Genomic DNA, 20,164 nt, shown 5'->3' on the forward strand with positions numbered 1-20,164 from the left:
ACCTCTGTATCTTCACTTCGGTTCCCACCCCCTCTGCAAATCTAGTTTAAACCTCCCTGCCAGGATATTGTTACCCCTTGGATTCAAGTGCAATTCGTCCTTTTTGTACAGGTTACACTTACCGCAGAAGAGGTCCCAATGATCCAAAAATCTGAATCCCTGCGCCCTGCTCCAGTCCTTCAGCTATGTATTTATCCTCCACCACATTCTATTCCTATACTCCCTGTCACTTGGCCGAGGCAATAATCCTGAGATTACTACCTTTGAAGTCCTGCTTCTCAGCTTCCTTCCTAACTCCCTGTATTCTGCTTTCAGGATCTCCACCTTTTTTCTACCTACGTCATTGGTACCAATATGTACTACGACCTCTGGCTCCTCACCCTCCCATTTCAGGATATTGTGGATGTGCTCAGAAATATCTCGAACCCTACCATCCTTATTTCTTTTTCACGTCCACTGAATCGCCTATCTGTCCCCTAACTATAGAGTCCTTATTACTGCTGTACTTCTCTTCCGTTCCCTACCCTTCTGAGCCACAGGGCCAGACTCAGTGCCACCGTTGCTTCCCCCAGGTAGGTAATTTCTCCCCCCCCCCCCACCCCCGCCAACAGCACTCAAAATGAAGTTCTTATTGTTGAGGGGGACAGCTACAGTGGTACCCTCCACTACCTGGTGCCCTCCCTTCCCTCTCCTGAGTGTCACCCATTTATCTGTATCCTGTGGCCCCGGAGTTCTTACCTGTCTGTCACCTCCTCACTCTCCCTAACAAGCCGAAGGTCATCGAGCTGCAGCTTCAGTTCCCTAACTCGATCTCTAAGGAGCTGCAACTTGATGCACCTGGCATAGATGTGGCCGTCGAGAGGCTGGAAGTCTCTTAGACATCCCACATCTGACACCCAGTACAGGAAACTGGCCTCGCAGTCATACCAACTATTCTATTGCACCGAGCCCTGTGAAAAGCTCCTTTTTTTAAACTCTTCGCCCCGACCCATGCAAAGCGCCCTCTCTTTCTTCAAATCGATTGGTCCGCTGCTAATGCCACTCCATTCTGTAAGAAGATTAAAGATGGGGAAGCAGAAAAAGGGAATTGTAGGCTAGTTTCTCTGCTTCAGAGATTGGGAAGATGTTGGAGTCCATTCGTAAGGATGGGGTTTCAGAGTACCTGGAGATGCATAATAAATTGGGCCATAGTCAGCATGTTTCCTTGGGGGGAATCTTGCCTGACAAATCTGTTGGAATTCTTTGACAAAATAACAGGCAGGATAGATGGAGGAAAGTCAGTGGATGTTGTTTACTTTGATTTTCAGGAGGCCTTTGACAAAGTGCCACACATAAGGCTGCTTAACAAGATGAGAGCCCATGGTATTACAGGAAGGATTCTACTAGCATGAATAAAAGATTGGCTGACTGACAGGTGGTAAAGTTTGGGAATAAAGGTGGGGTGCGGGGGTTCTGGTTGGCTGCTGGTGACTAGTGGTGTTCTGTGGGGGTCAGTATTGTGACAGTTTTTTTTCACATTATATGTTAACGATTTGGATTATGGAATTGATGGCTTTGTGGCCAAGTTTGCAGAGGATACAAAGATAGGTGGAGGGGGAGGTAGTCTTGAGGAAGGAAGGAGTCTGCAGAAGGACTTGGACATATTAGGAGAATGGGCAAAGAAATGGCAGATTGAATACAGTGCCAGGAAGCGTATGGTCATGCACTTTGGTTGAAGAAATGAAAGTGACTGTTTTCTAAAAGGGGAGAAAATTTAAAAATCAGAGGTACAAAGGCACTTGGGAGTACTTATATAGGATTCCCTAAAGGTTAACTTGCAGATTGAGTTGGTAAGGAAATCAAATGTAATGTTGGCATTCAATTCAAGAGGACTAAAATATGAGAGCATGGATATGATGCTGAGGCTTTATAAGGCATTAGTAAGTCTGCACAGGGTATTGTGAGCAGTTTTGGTCTCATTATATATGAGAAGTTTGCTAACATTGGAGAGGGTCCAGAGAAACTTTACAAGAATGATTCTGGGATTGAAAGTGTTAATGTATGAGAAGCATTTGATGGCCTGTTCTCACTGGAGTTTAGAAAAATGAGGGTGGGGGGAGATCTTACTGAAATCTATAGAATATTGAAAGGCTGAGAGAGTGGATGTGAAGAGGATGTTTCCTATAGTGGGCAAGTCTAGAATCGGAGGGAACAGCCTCAATAGAGAAACTTCCATTCCGAGATGAAGAGCTTCTTTAGCTAGAGGGTGATGAATCTATGGAATTTATTGCCACAGATTGCTGTGGAGGCCAAGTCATTTGTGTATATTTAAAGAGAGAGCAGAGGTTCTTGATTAGTCAGGGCATTGTAAGTTACGGGGAGAAGGCAGGAGAATACGGTTGAGAGGGATAATAAATCAGCTATGATGGAATGGCAGAGCAGACTCTGTTTGTCTAATGGCCTAATTCTGCTCCTCTGTCTTGTGATCACGTATATCCTCAAAAAAACTCAAGTTTGTCAAACAGGACCTGCTCTTCATGAATCCATACAGTATCCGTTTGATTAAACCACTTCTACCCAGAAGTCTCATTACTTCTTTAATGATAGCATCAAGCATTTCCTCGATTACAGACCTTAAGCTAACTGGCCTATAGTTACTCCCTTTGTCCTATACAGTCGACGAGTACATTTTGGCCCAATTAAGCTGCCCCAGTTAGCCAAGGTTTTATGGAAGTAGTTAAAATGGTATAAAAAATGACAAACTACCACTTAACCAAGTAACTAGTTATGAATTTAAATGAAATACATAAATTAAATACTACCATACTACTACAGTACTATTGATGGAGGAATTAATCTGCCATGTTCCACTGTGTTCTTTGGATTGACTGTAATCAGCACAGACGTCTGAATGTACTGCTTTCATGCAATCCTTTTGATGATCGCATCTTCCAAATCTTCATTGTAACATTCAAAATGATTGTTGATGCCTTCAAATCCTTCATCGTTTCTAATATGAAGTAGTGAAATTATTTTTATTTTCTGACCTGGCCATTTCTGGCAGCAACAGTGAGAAAAACAATACTGAATTGTTTCTGCTTATTTCTTGCCAACTATCAATGACAAAAATTACCACTTTTTGAACACAAGCTGATGCAACTGACACTATTTAAAAATTGTTCACTCTAGGCATGGTGTAGTATCTAACAGTCATACAAGTGCACAATTTATGCTAGTTAGAAACTGTTCAGAGCAGTCTCCTGTCCCAATTAAGCGGCATGTTGTCCCTAATAAACTAAGGAATCCCAGCTATTTTCTCGATTAGTTTTTGTTCTTTTAAGACTTGTTCCAAATAAACGGTTGCCTCGAGTAACCAAGCCCATTTAACTGAAATCCACTATTTTTTTTAAAACGATGCTGGGATATTTGCTTTTTTCCAATCTGTTGAAAAATGCCCAGAAACAATCACAGACATGGGTACTATAACTTGCACCATTTCTTTTAGTATCCTGCAAGCATCCCATTGGACTTGGGGATTCATTTACCTTTAGGTCCATTAGTTTACTCATCACTGCCTCTTCAATAACAGTGGTTGTATAGAGGTTCTCACCTCCCATGGAATCCATAACATCTCTCTTTGGCATGTTAAGTGTGTCCCTCACCGTGAAGGTCCCATATATAAATTAAATAAGTAGTGCTAAAAGAAGGGGGGGAAACTGAGGTAGTATTCATGGGTTCATTGTCCATTTAGAAATTTGATGGCAGAGGGGAGGAAGCTGTTCCTGAAACATTGGGTGTCTTCAGGCTTCTGTACTTCCTCCTTTGATTATAGCAATGAAAAGGGGCATATCCTAGGTGGAAAGGGGTTGCCTTTTTGAGGCATCACCTTTTGAATGTGTCTTGGATGCTGGGGAGGCTAGAGCAGAACTTCCTGCAGTTTTTTTTCCCAATCTTGTACAATGACCATGACCAACCTCAAAGCACTTCCTCATGGTAGATGTGAGTGCCTCTAGATGATAGTTGTTGAGACAGCTCATCCTGCTCTTCCAAGGCACTAGTATGATTGTCCCCTTTTAAAGCACCTGGGAATCTCTGACTGCAGCATTAAGAGATTGAAGATGGCGTTGAACACTCCTGCCATTTGGGTGGCGCAGGATGTCAGAGACTTGCCAGGTACACCATCAGGGCCTTGCAAGGATTCACCCTGTTCTGGCATCAGCCTCCAAGACAGAGATCATAGGGTCACCGCATGCTCACAGGCATAGTTATTCTCCTTTACAAACAGCATAAAAGGCACTGAGCTCATCTGAGACGGAAGCATCACTTCCAATCATAATGTTGGGTTTTACTTTGTCGGAAGTAATGTCCTGCAAACCCTGCCAGAACTGAGGTGCATCTGATTCTGCCTGTAGCCTCAATCAGAATTGTATTGTCACCCTTAATAGCTTTCCATAGGTTGCACCAAGACTTATTGTATAGTTCTGAATCACTAGTCTTGAATGCCACAGATCTAGCCCTTAGCAGATCATGAATCTCCTGGATCATCCACAGCTTTTGATTTGCGTATGTCCATATGTTCTCAAAGGTGCACACTCATCTACGAGGTCTTGAATTCGTTTGAAATTTTGATGGAGACATTTTCATATCACCTATTATTAATTCCTCCTCCTCATTTTCCAAAGGTTCACTTTAGCCACCCTTTTCTGCTTTATGTAATTAATAAAAAAAAATTCTGCATAATCTTTTTTCCCTATTGCTTTCTAAGTGGTTCTTTGTTGCTTTTTAAGTTTTCCCTATCTTCCAGTTTCCCACTACACTTGGTGACTTTGTGTGCATGAGATTAAGTTTAATGTCTTCATATATTTATTTGATTGTCCAAGGCTCGTTCTCACCACCCTCACTGCCCTTGCTTTTAACTGGAATATATGAGCATCATGGAAAAAACTTTGAAAGTCTTCTATCATGCCTCAGTTATCACACCAAATAGCCTGTGTTCCCAGTCTATTCTAGCCAGGTCCTCCCTCATCCCATTGTAGTCTCCCTGATAAGGGCATAATACTCACTTATTTTAATAAGTGTAAGACACATTTGTGTAAGACATTCAATCATACTGTAGAAGATGTCTAACTAGTCTGTTAATTTTACCTATCTCATTGCACAGGACCAGATCTAAAGTAGCATTTTCCTCAGAACAGAGAGGGATGTCCCTTTAGAATAGAGATGATAAGGAAGTACTTTAGTTATAACATAGTGAATCTGTGGATTTCATTGCCACAGACAGATGTAGAGGCCAAATCATTGTATATAGTATTTAAAGCAGCGTTTGGTAGGTTCGTGATTGGTAAGGGCATCAAAGGTTACGGAGAGCAGGCAGGAAAATGAGATTCAGAAGGAAAATAAATCAGCCTTGATCAAATGTGCTGACTTAATGGGCCAAATGGCCTAACTCTGTTCCTATGTCTTAATGTCTTATGGAATTGTTGAATGCTGCGAAAACTTGGAAGTGGACTCTTAGGCTTAATCTGCAACTCGTGGAGATCGTTGAGTGGGAGAATGTGTGGAAATGATTGAATGGCGAGCCTGTGGATTCTGGTTAATTGCAACATCAGTTAATGGGGACAGCCACTTATTTGGAACAACTCTTGAAAAACAAAAACTAATTGAGAAAATAGCCAGGGTTACCTTTTTTTTATTTGGGGCACTGCCTCTTAATTGAGACAGATTGTTGCCTAAAAGTTTCTAGTTAGCGTCAGCCATGTGCTCTTGTGTGGCCATTAGAAACCCCATCATGCTTAAAGTAAACATATTTTAAATATCATCAGTTGTGTATGTTTGTGTTGAAAAAGCAGTGATTTGTGTCCCTGATAGTTGGTGTGAAATAAGCAGTAAGACAATTCAAAACTGGTTTGCTCACTGGTTTCAAGTATTCAACCTTGGAGATGCCAAAATGACCAGGAGTGAAAATGAAATTATTTCACTGCTTCAAGTTAAGAAGTATGAAGAATTTGAAGGTATTAACAATCAGCTTGAATGATTGTCAAAAGGATTGTATGAAAGCAGTCCATTATCTGCACTAGGTGTTTGTGCTGATCTTGCTCATTTGCAGTCAAAAGACATACGCTGAATTCCTCTATTGATAACTAATCCAGTTTAATAATACTGTAGTGTTCTAATTTGTTCTGCATTTCTTTCAAATACATAATTTGTTACTCAGTTAAAATTAGTTTGTACTTTTATACCTTTTCAATTCTTCATGAAAGTTCGGCTAATTGGGGCAACTGCTTAATTGGAACAAAATGTACTGGTCCCAATGTATCCCATTTAACTGGAATCCACTGCATGAAGTGCCCAGAGGATGATCCATCTCATCTTCCAGGAAGGCAGCTTGACAACACCTCAAGGAATTGAATTGAATTGAATTGACTTTATTACTTACACCCTTCACATACATGAGGAGTAAAAATCTTTACGTTACGTCTCTGTCTAAATGTGTAATGTGCAATTTATAGTAATTTATAATAAATAGTATGTACAACAGGATAGTCAATATAACATAGAAATACAGTTGTGTCAGCATGAATTAAACAGTCTGATGACCTGGTGGAAGAAGCTGTCCCGGAGCCTGTTGATCTTGGCTTTTATGCTTTGATACCGTTTCTCAGATGGTAGCAGCTGGAACAGTTTGTGGTCGGGGTGACTTGGGTCCCCAAAGATTCTTCAGGCCCTTTTTACACACCTGGCTTTGTAAATGTCCTGAATAGTAGAAAGTTCACATCTACAAATGCGCTGGGCTGTCTGCACCACTCTCTGCAGGGTCCTATGATTGAGCGAAGTACAGTTCCCATACCAAGCAGTGATGCAGACAGTCAGGATGCTCTCAGTTATGCCCTTATAGAAAGTTCTTAGAATTTGGGGGCCCTTATCAAACTTCTTCAACTGTAGTTAAGGGAGTTAAGTACTAGCCTTGTCAACATTTTGCAGAAATATGAAAATAATTTATTAAAGATTAGTATCTACAGTATAGTTGTAGGAAGATCTTGTGAGAGCATGATCAAGTTGGTTAGTAGCATTACAGATGAAGTATTTTACCCAACAGTTCATGTGCATCTTGCAGCATTAGTCATTGTGAATTTTACAAAATTGTCTAGCATAACTTTGTAATCAGTGAAGAGTCCTGTTTTGCTGCCTCATCAGATAATTGAGTTATTCCAGGTATTGTTGGAATTTATTGAATTGCATTTGTATGGTATAGGAACCAATTTCTGTTTACTAGCATATGGTCACTGAAGATGAGGAGTGAAATCACTTTTGCATTCTATTTGTATCTTCTTTCTCTGCACAAATTCCTTTTCTCCTAAGTCTCATAAAAGTGGTTATCAAATTTGCCAGAGAGTGTCACAATACAGCTTCTTGCTCTTAATAGCAGAAATGTTTTGGCCTGCCTGGAGGTTGCTGTTCACTGTGTGATCATTGACTGGCTCTTTGCTGGAGGTTTAGAAATATGTTTTGCTAAATGAATGCCAGTAAAAGTACTTATTTCTCAAACATTGATATTTTAAACAAAAGTTGATTTCTAAATAGCGTGTTAATCTTAAAATTTGTTGGGTATGACATGCGTTAATTTTTTTACACTTTGAGTTTCAAAATGTGTTTGTAATTATGAAGTTCAAATTTTTAAAATTTCACCATGTGTTTGACTCCCAATAGATTATTTTCAAAGTCGATACTGCATGTATCTTCAGGATGTAACATATGGCAAGTTAGCAGTTTATCTTGTGCATCAAGATTCAGCACTTTCCAAGTTACTACAAAATTTTGATCTTTATGCATGAAGATCAATGTTCACTTATCAGAAAAACTGCCTATTATATCACTTTAAATTTTAAATATTCCTTAGTAAATCAATTTTTTGTTTAAGATACAATGATTGCATACTCTGTATTTCCACAATCACTCAAGATACTTGGTTCATGAAGTCCCATTGCCATTGTTTAGGGAATTGGATATATCATAACAGTTCCATTAAATTGTCTGTTGTTATCCCTGTCTGGGAATACCTGCCTAGGAGGGGCAGGATTAGTAGCGGGCTGACTCGACAAAATGAGATACGGTAATTGAGATATTGCCTGTTCAACTTAAATTTGTTTGAATTTGCCCCTCAATGTCTTCAAGTGACAGAGCAAATTAATTAACCTTTGCAGATCAACAAGGAAGAGTCCAAGTGTTGAGTCCCAAAGAGGCATCGTCCATTCCATATGAATTTTAAATTACCATTGCAAATGGAAGTGAGAAAGAGAACAAGCTGTTAGTGAATGAGTTGCAGAGAGGAAGCTCGAACCAAAAATTGGATCAAGAGCTGATGGTCACACAATTTGCTTGACGTTAATATCATCTATTTTTGAATATAGGATGCATGTTTGTCTGTTTCCATGCGTGGAGTTTTGTTTTAAATAGTTTCATGGCCAGATGGCACAACATGGAACATTTAATCAGTCTTGTGAGAAAAGTATGTTTTACTTTGGAATTTCATGGTAACCTTCACTTTTGCCAGTCTTTTTTTCCAAGTAATTGTAATTGTTTATCTGCTAATGTGGCTGCTGCTCTCAACTTCAGCCTGTATCCTCTGGATTGTTTCTTTTCTTTTGTGTTTTTCTCAACCCATTCAATCATTATACTTCCTCTCATTTTCCTCCTAACTTCACAATTCCTCCCCGAAACTTTGGCACTTCTGGACACTGATCTGCTGTCCCAACCTTGGATTAGCCCATGGAGACTTGTATATTAAAACATTTTTTTTCTAAAACAGTACATTTTTTCATTATCATATTGGTATGCATGTATGCAAATTAGCTACTGTTGATGCTCCTACAGTACAATGAGTACACTTAAAATATTTGCTGTCAAGAACTATGGGGGTTATTGATTGGGCTGTATAGACATATTTTTAAAGACTGGATTGTAGTCCTGTTGTCATATTTGTCCCTGAGAATATCTTTTAGGCCACATCTGTCATCATTTATTTGTTCATTATAGAGTCAAAGAGAAGTACATGCCAAAACCATTTAAACTGCCTACTCCCATTGACTGCATCTGGACCATAGCCCTCCATACTCCTACTTTCCATGTATCTATCCAGTAGTCTCTCAAACGTTGAAATCAAGCTCGCATGCACCACTTATGCTGGCAGCTGATTCCACGCTCTCACGACCCTCTCAGTGAAGAAATTTCCCCTCGTGTTCCTCCTAAACTTATCACATTTCACCCTTAACCCATGACCTCTGGTTGTAGTCCCACCCAACCTCATTGGAAAAAGCCTGCTTGCATTTACCCTAGCTACACCCTTCATAGTTCTGTATGCCTCTATCAAATCTCCTCTCAATCTTCTACATTCCAAGGAATGCAGCCCTAACTATTCATTCTTTCCTTATGACTCTGGTCTTCCAGACCTGGCAACATCTTTGTAAATTTTCTCTGTACTCTTTCAACCTTGTTAACATCTATATACTACTAAAAGTCTCAATCTCTGTCTGTCTGTTTGTGACCTCCAATTAGCGTAAACGGTGCACTACAGCGGCACTTTTTTTGGCTAAATCGACTTAAAATGCGCTAACTTACAGAATGCAGGCAAAGTTCAGGATTATATATTCGTATAAAATTGCTCATTCGCCAAAATCAACAGCCCGCTTTCATCCAAGAGCCGATCCACCATCATGGAAATCGGGACGCAACACCACGACGCATGCGCACGGCCAGCCTTAGCAGCGACAACAAGCGGAGCAAAAGGGCAGGGCAGGGCAGCTCTATTTCAATTCTCTCAAAGGGTGCCCCAACAGGTCACCCCGTTGTCTTTTCTATAGGTAGTTGACCTAAACTGCACCCAATACACCCTATTAACCCTCGCCAATGTCTTATACACCTTCAACATAACATCCCTTCTCCTGTACTCATTACGTTGATTTATGAAGGCCAATGTGCCAAAAGCTTTCTTTGTAACCTTATCTACCTGTGACACTACTTTTGTTCTATCACACTCCTCAGTGCCCTACTGTTCACAGTGTAAGACTTACCCTGGTTGGTCCTGCGGAAGTACAAAACCTCACGTTTGTCTGCATTGAATTCCATTGCCATTTTCAGCCCTTTTTTCCAGCTAATGCAGATCCCTCTGCAAGCCATGTTGGCCTTCCTCACTGTCCACTAATTTTCTGATCCGGTTAACCACATTATCATTGATATAGATGACAAACAACAAAGGACCTGCACCGATCCCTGCGGCATACCACTAGTCACAGGACTCCATTCAGAGAGGTAACCCTCTACTACCACTCTCTGACTTCTCCCAGAAAGCCAATATCTAATGCAATTAACTACCTTATTCTGAATACCAAGCGACTGAACCTTCTTGACAAACCTCCTATGTGGGGGCTTGTTAAATGCCTTAAAATTCATGTTAACAACATCCACTGGCTTCCCTTCATCTACTTTCCTGGTAAAGTATTTTTCATCTACTTTTCTACTTCCTTGAAAAACTCTATAAGACTGGTTAGACATGACCTACCATGAGCCAAAGCCATGCTGACTATCCTTAATCAGCTCATGTCTATACAAATATTTGTATATCTGGTCCCTTATGTGCCATGTCGTATAATGTGGGCAGTCATGGTCTTTCCATGACCAAGATTGTTCTTGGCAAAATGTTTCCACAGAAGAAGTTTGCTATTGCCTTCTGGGCAGTGTCTTTACAAGACAGGTGACCCCAGCCATTATCAATACTATAATATTGACTGCCCCCCACGGGCCAGCCTTTGGAAAATAGTAGTTTTCCAAGCAGAGAATATTCCAGTGTACAAATCACCAGCCTTTTTCTACCCTCTGTTAGACTAAGATTTGATTGCCCATGTCCAAGTTTATATTAGGTCCTTTTCACCCATTTTCCCTCGTGCTGAGGACCTAGATTGGTTCCAACTTAAGTATTCTCTTAATATACAGGGATCAGCCTTGATTTCAAATCATTCATGGCTTTGATCTTCCCTCTGTCCATAATTTCTTCATCTTGTCACCATCTGGAATACTTTAATTTCTTACATTCTGGCTTCTTGATTATAATTAACCTGCCATTGGCAGCTTGTAGGCTCCAAGCTGTTCAATTTAATCCTTAAAACTCTTCACTGTTCTTTATTTAACACAGCCCTGACCCCATCAATGTTTAAGATTAACCTAGATTTTTTACAAAGCTTTTGTCATCTGTGGCTTGATATTAATAATCCATGGTAAAACTATTTGCTAAGTACTGTTTCAAAGTTCAAAGTACATTTGTTATCAAAGTGTTTTGTACCATATACAACCTTGAGATTCATCTTTTAGGTAGCCACAAAACAAAGAAACAACAGAATCCATGAAAAAAATCCCACACAACAAAGACCATCAAATATTCAATGTACATAAAAAGAAAAAATCGTACAAGCAAAAAAAAATTAAACAAATAACACACAGAACATGAACTGCAGAGTCCCCAAACCCCACAGAGCCAGTTCACTGCTGAGGTGAATGTTAGCTGTAGGCCACAGCTGTGAAATCAGTTCAGCGCTTATGCGAATAAAAACCTCGGAGTAGTAAACTGAACACTGGTTCATACTCTGCCCTGGGCCTTGACACCTTAATCTTTTAATCTGGCTCACACTTAAATCAGTTTTTTTTTTGCTCTTGGGCCAAGGCCCCACTGCTTCAATGCGACCTTGAGTCCACTCTAACAATGGTTGCCACAGCCAAGCCTGTGTTCACGAGAGTATTTGTACATTTTGAGTTTTTCACAAATTCTCCATAAAAATTACAAACATACCTTCTGTATAGATAATTTTCAAAATTAGTAATGTTTGAAAAAAAAATAAAAATTTGATTATAATCTAAACGTGTGTGGCGTGTTTCAGTCATAAGCTAGAAGCTTAACCAATAGAAGAATCAGCACTGTGAATAGGTGGCATGTACCATTATAAGCAGTTTTAAGAAAATTCAATTTGTCATCACCAATATTTGATATTTAGTATGTATATGTAAAAAATAAAACCAATAGTAATTAACGAATGTGTAAGAGGGCCTTAATTTATTGGACCTTTTTTCCTTGTTATTTCAGCATGTATGGCAAAAAATGCTTCTATTATTAAAAAAAAATGACAACCTTAATTCAGTAAATTTTTATTAATTCTGTATTAAATTTTGATTCTGTTTCTTTCAGACTAAAAATGGATACATCTTGCTCTTTGACATTGTATATTCAGGACAAGAGAAATACTTATATGAACCGGTGTATCCCAAGTGAGTTTTAACTTTTAATTTTGAAATAGCTTTGTTGTTCAGTTGTCGATTTGTCTTGACATTGATCACATGTGATCATCTATGATTACATGACTGGAGGTTTAGTTCGGTTTTGCATAAGCTCCATCCAGATTACTTTTCGATGAAGCTCAGGCTTGAAATCAAGTTCTCGATTTCTCCCCATGTATGAAATTATTAGTATGCCATCACACCCACCTTATTTTCCTTAATGTGACGGGCACATCACTCCTGTTCTCCCTGAGTTATGTCCACCGCCTCTATCATCTCTTTCCATTCAGAATTGGCTGTTCAGAACAGCATCATGTGTATGTGACTGGGAGAGAGGTGCACTTCACATTCAGGGCCCAAGCCCAATATTCTGATAAAGGTCAGATATGATAAAACCTTCATTTTCCACAACATTTATAAAGGCCTTCATCCTTAAAGCATTTGTTGAAGTAAACTGGGTAACTTCAGAGGAGCTGGGGCTAGTTAGATATAGGTTCAAAGTGAAACATCATTACTGAAAACTGAGATGTGACTGATAATCAAGTTGATTGGTTATGTTACACCAAGGTTTCAAGTATCCTACAGACAGAAAGGTGAAACAAAAATCAAAGAGGATTGTAGATAGTGTCAAGTATTAACATTATACTCTTCATTGCCTGTCTTTTATGCATACACTACCTGTACTGAGGACAGGCTTTGCAGACCCTGACAGTTCAGCCAATCATTTCACAGCACTGGAAAGTTTTTAAAATGCTTATGGTTTTGGTTTTAAGTCAGATGGCTGCTAAAATACAGGGAGAAGAGAAATAGAAACATAGAAAACCTACAGCACAGTACAGGCCCTTCGGCCCACAAAGTTGTGCCGAACATGTCCCTACCTTAGAAATTACTAGGCTTACCTATAGCCCTCTATTTTTCTAAGCTCTATGTACCTATCCAAAAGTCTTATAAAAGACCCTATCGTATCTGCCTCTACTATCATTGCCGGCAGCCCATTCCATGCACTCACCACTCTCTGAGTAAAAAAACTTACCCCTGACATCTCCTCTGTACCTACTCCCCAGCACCTTAAACCTGTGTCCTCTTGTGGCAACCATTTCAGCCCTGGGAAAAAGCCTCTGACTATCCACATGATCAATGCCTCTCATCATCTTATACACCTCTATCAGGTCACCTCTCATCCTCCGTCGATCCAAGGAGAAAAGGCCGAGTTCACTCAACCTATTCTCATAAGGCATGCTCCCCAATCCAGGCAACATCCTTGTAAACCTCCTCTGCACCCTTTCTATGGCTTCCACATCCTGCCTATAGTGAGGCGACCAGAACTGAGCCCAGTACTCCCAAGTGGGGTCTGACCAGGGTCCTAGATATCTGCAACATTACCTCTCGGCTCCTAAATTCAATTCCATGATTGATGAAGGCCAATACATTATACGCCGCCTTAACCACAGAGTCAACCTGCGCAGCTGCATTGAGCGTCCTATGGACTCGGACCCCAAGATCCCTCTGATCCTCCACACTGCCAAGAGTCTTACCATTAATACTATATTCTGCCATCAAATTTTACCTACCAAAATGAACCACTTCACACTTAAGGGCAACACGAGTGAATCTGCAGATGCTAGAAATAAATAAAAACACAAAATGCTGGCAGAACTCAGCAGGTCAGACGGCATCTATGGGAGGAGGTAGTGACGACATTTCGGGCCAAAACCCTTCATCAGGAGTGAAGTAACATGGGATGGTCGAGGGGGGATAAGAAGTGGGGGGAGGGATGAAGTAGAGAGCTGAGAAGTGATAGGCTGAAGGGAAATGGGCTAGGGGGAAGGTGGAGAATTATGGGAAATAAAAGAGAAAGAAAGGTAGGGCTGGGGGAGATTATAGTGAGGGGGGGGGGGGGGGGAAGAGAGAAAAAGAGAACCAGACTAAAATTATAGCTAGGGATGGGGTAAGGTGGGGGGGAGGGGGGGCAGGGGTATCAACGGAGGTCTGTGAGTTGAATGTTCATGCCAGCAGGTAGGAGGCTACCTAGGCAGGAGACACCGATGCTCAGTCCTCCAGCAGTGGCGGGATCTCCCTGTGGCCACACTCTTCAATTCCACAGACCACTCCCACTCTGATATGTCTGTCCATGTCCTCCTCTACTGTCAAGATGAGGCCACACGCAGGTCGATGGAGCAATACCTTATCTCCCGCCTAGGTAGCCCAGTAAAGTTATTGACCCCTTCCTGTTCCTAACCTCCACCCACAAAGACTCTGTAAACAAACCATCCATGGCATCCACCTTTCCTGCAGCTGTGACACTATCTCAGATCAACAGTACCACACCCCCACCTCTTTGCCTCCCTCCCTGTCCTTTCTGAAACATCTAAAACCCGGCACTTGAAGTAACCATTCCTGTCCCTGAGCCATCCAAGTCTCTGTAATGGCCACCACATCATAGCTCTAAGTACTGATCCACACTCTAAGCTCATCTGCGTTGTTCGCAATACTGCTTGCGTTAAAATAGATGCATCTCAAACCTTCGGTCTGATGACCCAACACTTTGGTACTTTTCACTAATAGGCTCAGTAAACTCAACCCTAGTATTTCAATTGTCTGTTCAAGTCATTTCAGCTTTTCTCTAAATTCCAGAGTACGTCAAAATGCTGCTGTGATAATGTGCCGTGTATTAAATCTGTCCCTAGCAGGGTAGTTGTACAGGTTAATATCAGTGTTAAAATCAATTAACAACTCCTACAGTAGTTTCATATAAATGCACGTTTTAGGCGATAAGTCTGTAAGACAAACATGAGTTTTTTTCTATTTCATACAATATTTTAAGTGTATCCATATTAAATTTAACTAGATATTTTATCAGCAAATTTTGAAACATGCAGCAAGCATAATACCAACATAAGGTACATGGACTATGCAATACCATCTTTGAAGATAAACTTTAGTGTCTTTTGTTTATTGCAAAACAAAAGTCATGACAAGGATAAATAAGGATTAAAAAATCTGAATCTGACTTCAGTATGGCTATTAATATAAGGTAACAAAAGTAACTGCCATAATGATCAGAATCATTACAAAGTCAAGAAATTGAAATTTGTATAAAAGATGGGCAAGTCTGACAAGCAAAATCAGAGGGAAAATGAAATAAGGCAATGTGTCTGAATGACTCTATCAACCAGCATGTCTTTCGGATGCTGGAAGAACCTGCAGGAAACCCATGTAATGGCAGGGAAAATGTACAAACTCCACACAGATAGCAACAGAGGTCATGATTAAACACTGGGCTCTTGCTGAATTACTATTTCATGTTTAATCAGCATTATTGAATATTTTAATGAGATCAAGGTAATGCAGTAAATATTCCCCACATGCATTTGCAGAAGGCATTTAATAAAGAAAAGAATGATTAGCAAACTTTACAGAATAAAACGGAGCTTTTTTTCCATTCATTTTCTTGCCACAGAATGGAGACTTAGTACAAGGGGGCTCAGGGCAGACTAATCACAGCTGTTCAGATTTAGGAATTTGCTGTGATGGTGCCCACTGCAAGCTCAGAACTCTCCATCAAGGTGCTGTGATATATCACCTTCAATTTCTCTGTAAAGGATTTATATTCTGCAGACTTTAGCATGCCAAGCTATATCTACTATTATACTGAATTATTTTTTTAAACTCACTTTAAAAGAACCACTTTAAAAGAACTGATCTGAAAATGGACTTTTGATACCAAAGCTGAAATTGTCCAATCCCATCAAGCTCAGTTCTAGATGGAAAATTCCAAATATTGACGAAAGAGCTAAATTCTAGAAGTGAGGTGAAAGTGACTGCTCTTGACATCTAGGCTGTATTTGACCAGCTAGCTTTTTAGAACCTGTAAAACTGAAAGCACTGAGCATCAAGAGCGAAGTACTCCTGTGGCTAGAGTTGTCCCTTGAAGAAAAGGTGATGTTCATGATTATGGAAGTCAGTCATCCCAATCGAGAATATTATTAGAGGTGTTGCTTCGGGCAGTGCCCTAAGTGCATGCACTTTCAGTTGATTCATCAGTGACTTTTCCTGTCAAATGGGATGTTTGATATGACGCAATGTTCACTTGTGGCTTCTCAGAGAAGTAAGCCACCCACATTTTCATGGAGCAAGATTCAGACAACATGTAATTGTGGATTGACAAGTAAGAAGAAATATTCACCTCAGTGAAAGTGTCAAAGATGATCTCCAACAAGGAAGCCTAATCCAGCATGGCCATGAAGTGACACCACCATCATGAGTTCCCCCACTATCAACAACTTGGTATTACTGTTTATCAGAGATTAGGCAGGAGCAGTTGCATAAGTTGCCTCCTAACACTCGAAAGACCTAATTCAGGTATTTTATGGAGTGTTCTCCACTTGCCTAAAAGATCACAGATCTAAGAACTACCTGACACAACCTTAAGCCCTGTGTTAATTCCCTTCATCTGAGGCACACTATGCTTGCAGTGCATACTATCTGCAAAATCCAACCAATCTACTCCTGGCAACTTACAAGCTCTAAGAGGGGCATAGGCAGTAGGTGCATAGAAACACCATCATCTGCATGTTTCTCCGTCACACACTGTCCTGATTTGAAAATGTCTGTGCAACATCAGTGTGAACAAAAGATTATATGTTTCAAGAAGGTGATTCAGTGCCCTCTTCACAAAGACGGTCAGCAGTAGCCTAATGTTTTGAGGGTGAAATGTATTTCAGATCTTCACATGATGACATCAAGTAATTGAATCTTGTGTGTTATCATTTTGCAAAAGTATTTAGAAGAATTTAAGTTGTTTTAAGGAGATAAGTGGAACAGCTTTGAATGCCAACTTGTGTTATGGGAGGTGAAGTACCGTATTGTTATTTTACTAGCAATTTTGTATACTGTATATAATCAGAAAGGTGATGAGATTGGAGAGTCAACAGAATGAAAGGGAACAAATACAAGATTGGCTATTGGTGTTACATCTGCCTGCTATATCTGAAAGTACAACTTTTGTATCAGTTTTAAGAAGATAAGCGTGGTGTTGCATGTGCCAGCTACAGTATGTAACAACGTGTTGATTTAATAAACATATAACCTGTTAAATAATCATTGAATTGTGAATTGTTTTGTTTTTGTTCAGCAACATACATTTTCTCAAGTTGAAATCAATTTCCAAACCTCATAACAATGAAAGGAAGTGAGGGGAGAATATGCAATTAACAATGATTTCATCCAGTAAAGGAGGCTTGTCCAGAATCACTTCCCCAACATAGTAATTTTTTTTCCAGAGTTCAAAGATAATTCAAGCAAATAGCTGTTACTTGAGCTGAGGAATATTTTTGATATTTGATACAACAAAAAAAATTGTAATTCTATTGCTTTTTGTCAATTGACCCATTTCTAATAGTTCTGCATATTTATAAATAATTTCAAATTTACAGTGAAAATGTTTCTAGATATTCAATAATTACAAGGTTTTACTGTAGCTAATGCGTGGAATCATGAAGTTCAATAGCATTCTTTATCAGGCTTTTTACTGTTTAATGCTATTTACTTGTTTGTCTAATTATGTTCTGTTTTTTTAAGTTAACAAAAATGGATTTTATGTTCATACAGCTACTTTAAGTTGTGTGGAGTTACTGCAGTGCAGATGCCCAACATGATGATAGCAAACTGTCAAAAATATAAAATCTGGCAAGTGAAAATCATTTATAAATTTAATAGCAATTTACAGTATACAGTTAATGAAGAGACAAAGTGTTCAAAGACACTAAGTGTTTTATTTGACTAAAACGATTTTGATTTGCCAGTTCACAATTTATTGTCTTTTCCATGGTCTATGCAAATAAGTTTTGTAATCCTACCAGATCTGCATGACTATGGTTGAATTCTTAATTTTTTAAAAACACTTAAGTATGTTCTGCACAGGAAAATAACCAGAATTAGGAAACACTATGCTAAGAATGCCTGCCTATTAATCAGATGGCTTGACTGTTATAGTGAGCCTGGGAAAATAGCATCTGCTGCAAATGAGCTAAAATTATTATGGCTGGTTATTTCATACAGACTTGAAATCTCCTGGCATGGTCATAGTATTGGAGATTTGTACTTTATTTTGAGATACCATATTTGGGATAGAGTTTTCCAAAGAATATGGAATACCTTTTCATTTTAATTGTCTAATGCTGTCACTAAGTTATAGTATATGATTTACTAACATAATAGGTGGACCAAGTCTTAAACAGTTGTAAAGTATGAGAAAAGTGTGTCAATTGGAGATTTTGCAAAAGAACAAAGACTAGATTTCATTTTCTTCAATTTGCTTCACTAGAGCACCTCATCAAACCTGATGCTGATGTGGCAACAAAGTTCAAACGTCTTTCACTTGCTGACTGTACTATGGACCTAGCTCCTTTTAATGCTGTTTAATAGTCATATCTTGCATGCCTATTTAATGACTTGTGAATGATATGACTTAAAGTTCAAAAGTTCATTAGTAAACTTTATTATCAGAATACGAAAAATGTCACCAAATACAATCCTGAGATTCTTTTTCCTATGGGTATATTCAGCAAATCTGTAGAATAGTAACTGTAACAAGATTAATGAAAGAGCAAGCGCATAGAAGACAACAAACTGCAAATGCGAATATAAGTAAATTGCAAAAAATAACGAGAGCATGGAATAACAAGGTAAAGTGAGTTCATTGGTTGTGGGAACATCTCAATAGATGGGAGTGCATTTACTAATTCACAGATATTATAATATACAAGATTACAACATAGTGTTGAGTTTCAGATACTTTTCTAATTTTTAAGAAAAGGATTGCAAATTATTTGTTGGTTATGGTTTTTATTACTATGAAGGATATAATTACTAGGGAGTAGAAAGATTTTTAAAATCTTATTTCTCTCCTTTCTGCCCACAACAAAACCCAGTTTACTCGTGTTGGGTATTATGGCCATTCTTAAGAAGTAAATTTCCTTACCATAACCCTATATTAGCTACTATTTCATAATTCTTTTAATAGCAGGCACAGCACAATGGGCCAAACAGTTTCCTTAGCTGCAACAATGTCAAATGATCAGGTAATGATTTCTGAATTGAGTATTAAGATCTAGGATGTGATATTGCAACTATACAAAACAGTTGTCATGCTGTGATTATGTAACGTTCTGGTCACCACACTGCAGGAAGGATGTGCGAGCATAAGAAATGGTGTAGAAGAAATTCACCAGGATGTTGCCAGTATTTGAAGGCTGCAGTAATGAGGAGAGATTGGATAGGCAGGGTTATTTCTCACTGGAACATAGGAGGTTGTGTTTATAAAACTGCGGAGCATAAATATGTGAGAATGATGTGGGCAGATGTATTAGTGTACATACTGTAGACATCAAGATTAGAATGGATGATTTGAGCCAAAAGGCCAATTTCTAAGCTGCACAACTCTGTCTCTATTAGTCTACCTGTTTTCTTGTCTTGACCATGCTCAGATATGTCATTAGTAACACTGAGAAAATACAAGGTCATCTCCTTTTGTAGACAAAGTTGAAATAGAATGTTTTAAGTGCTGAGGTGTAGAACAGAGGGGCCTGAATAATTTTGCACATGGATCACAAAGTTATTATGCAGCCGTGAGAAGAAATTGTGAAGATAGATGACATGCTTTTCAGCATCTGGGTAGATATCTGATACACTTCTTAGATTTCAAACTACAGGTTGGCTATTTAGGACTGAGTTTTGAAGAAGTCTCTTCGCTCAGAGTGAGTCTTTAGACCCTACCAAAAGGAATTATGAAAAGAGTGCCGTTACTAGTCAGGAAAAATGTCACACCAGTGCTCCATCAGGACAGACTGGAGAACTTGTCTAGTGA

At 39.3% G+C, this 20,164-nt stretch overlaps 1 protein-coding gene across 2 annotated transcripts in view; it reads left to right on the top strand.

Moving 5' to 3' along the window:
• Positions 1 to 20,164, top strand: part of ric1 (RIC1 homolog, RAB6A GEF complex partner 1) — a 131,200-nt gene that overhangs the window by 39,171 nt on the left and 71,865 nt on the right. For both annotated transcript variants that reach the window (XM_073048365.1, XM_073048366.1), the window contains exon 3: positions 12,209 to 12,288. In XM_073048365.1, the coding sequence (XP_072904466.1) occupies positions 12,209 to 12,288 (80 nt within the window). The remainder of the gene's footprint in view (positions 1 to 12,208; positions 12,289 to 20,164) is intronic.

The sequence above is a fragment of the Hemitrygon akajei genome, chromosome 6, assembly GCF_048418815.1.
Source record: "Hemitrygon akajei chromosome 6, sHemAka1.3, whole genome shotgun sequence".
NCBI classification, from domain to species: Eukaryota; Metazoa; Chordata; class Chondrichthyes; order Myliobatiformes; family Dasyatidae; genus Hemitrygon; species Hemitrygon akajei.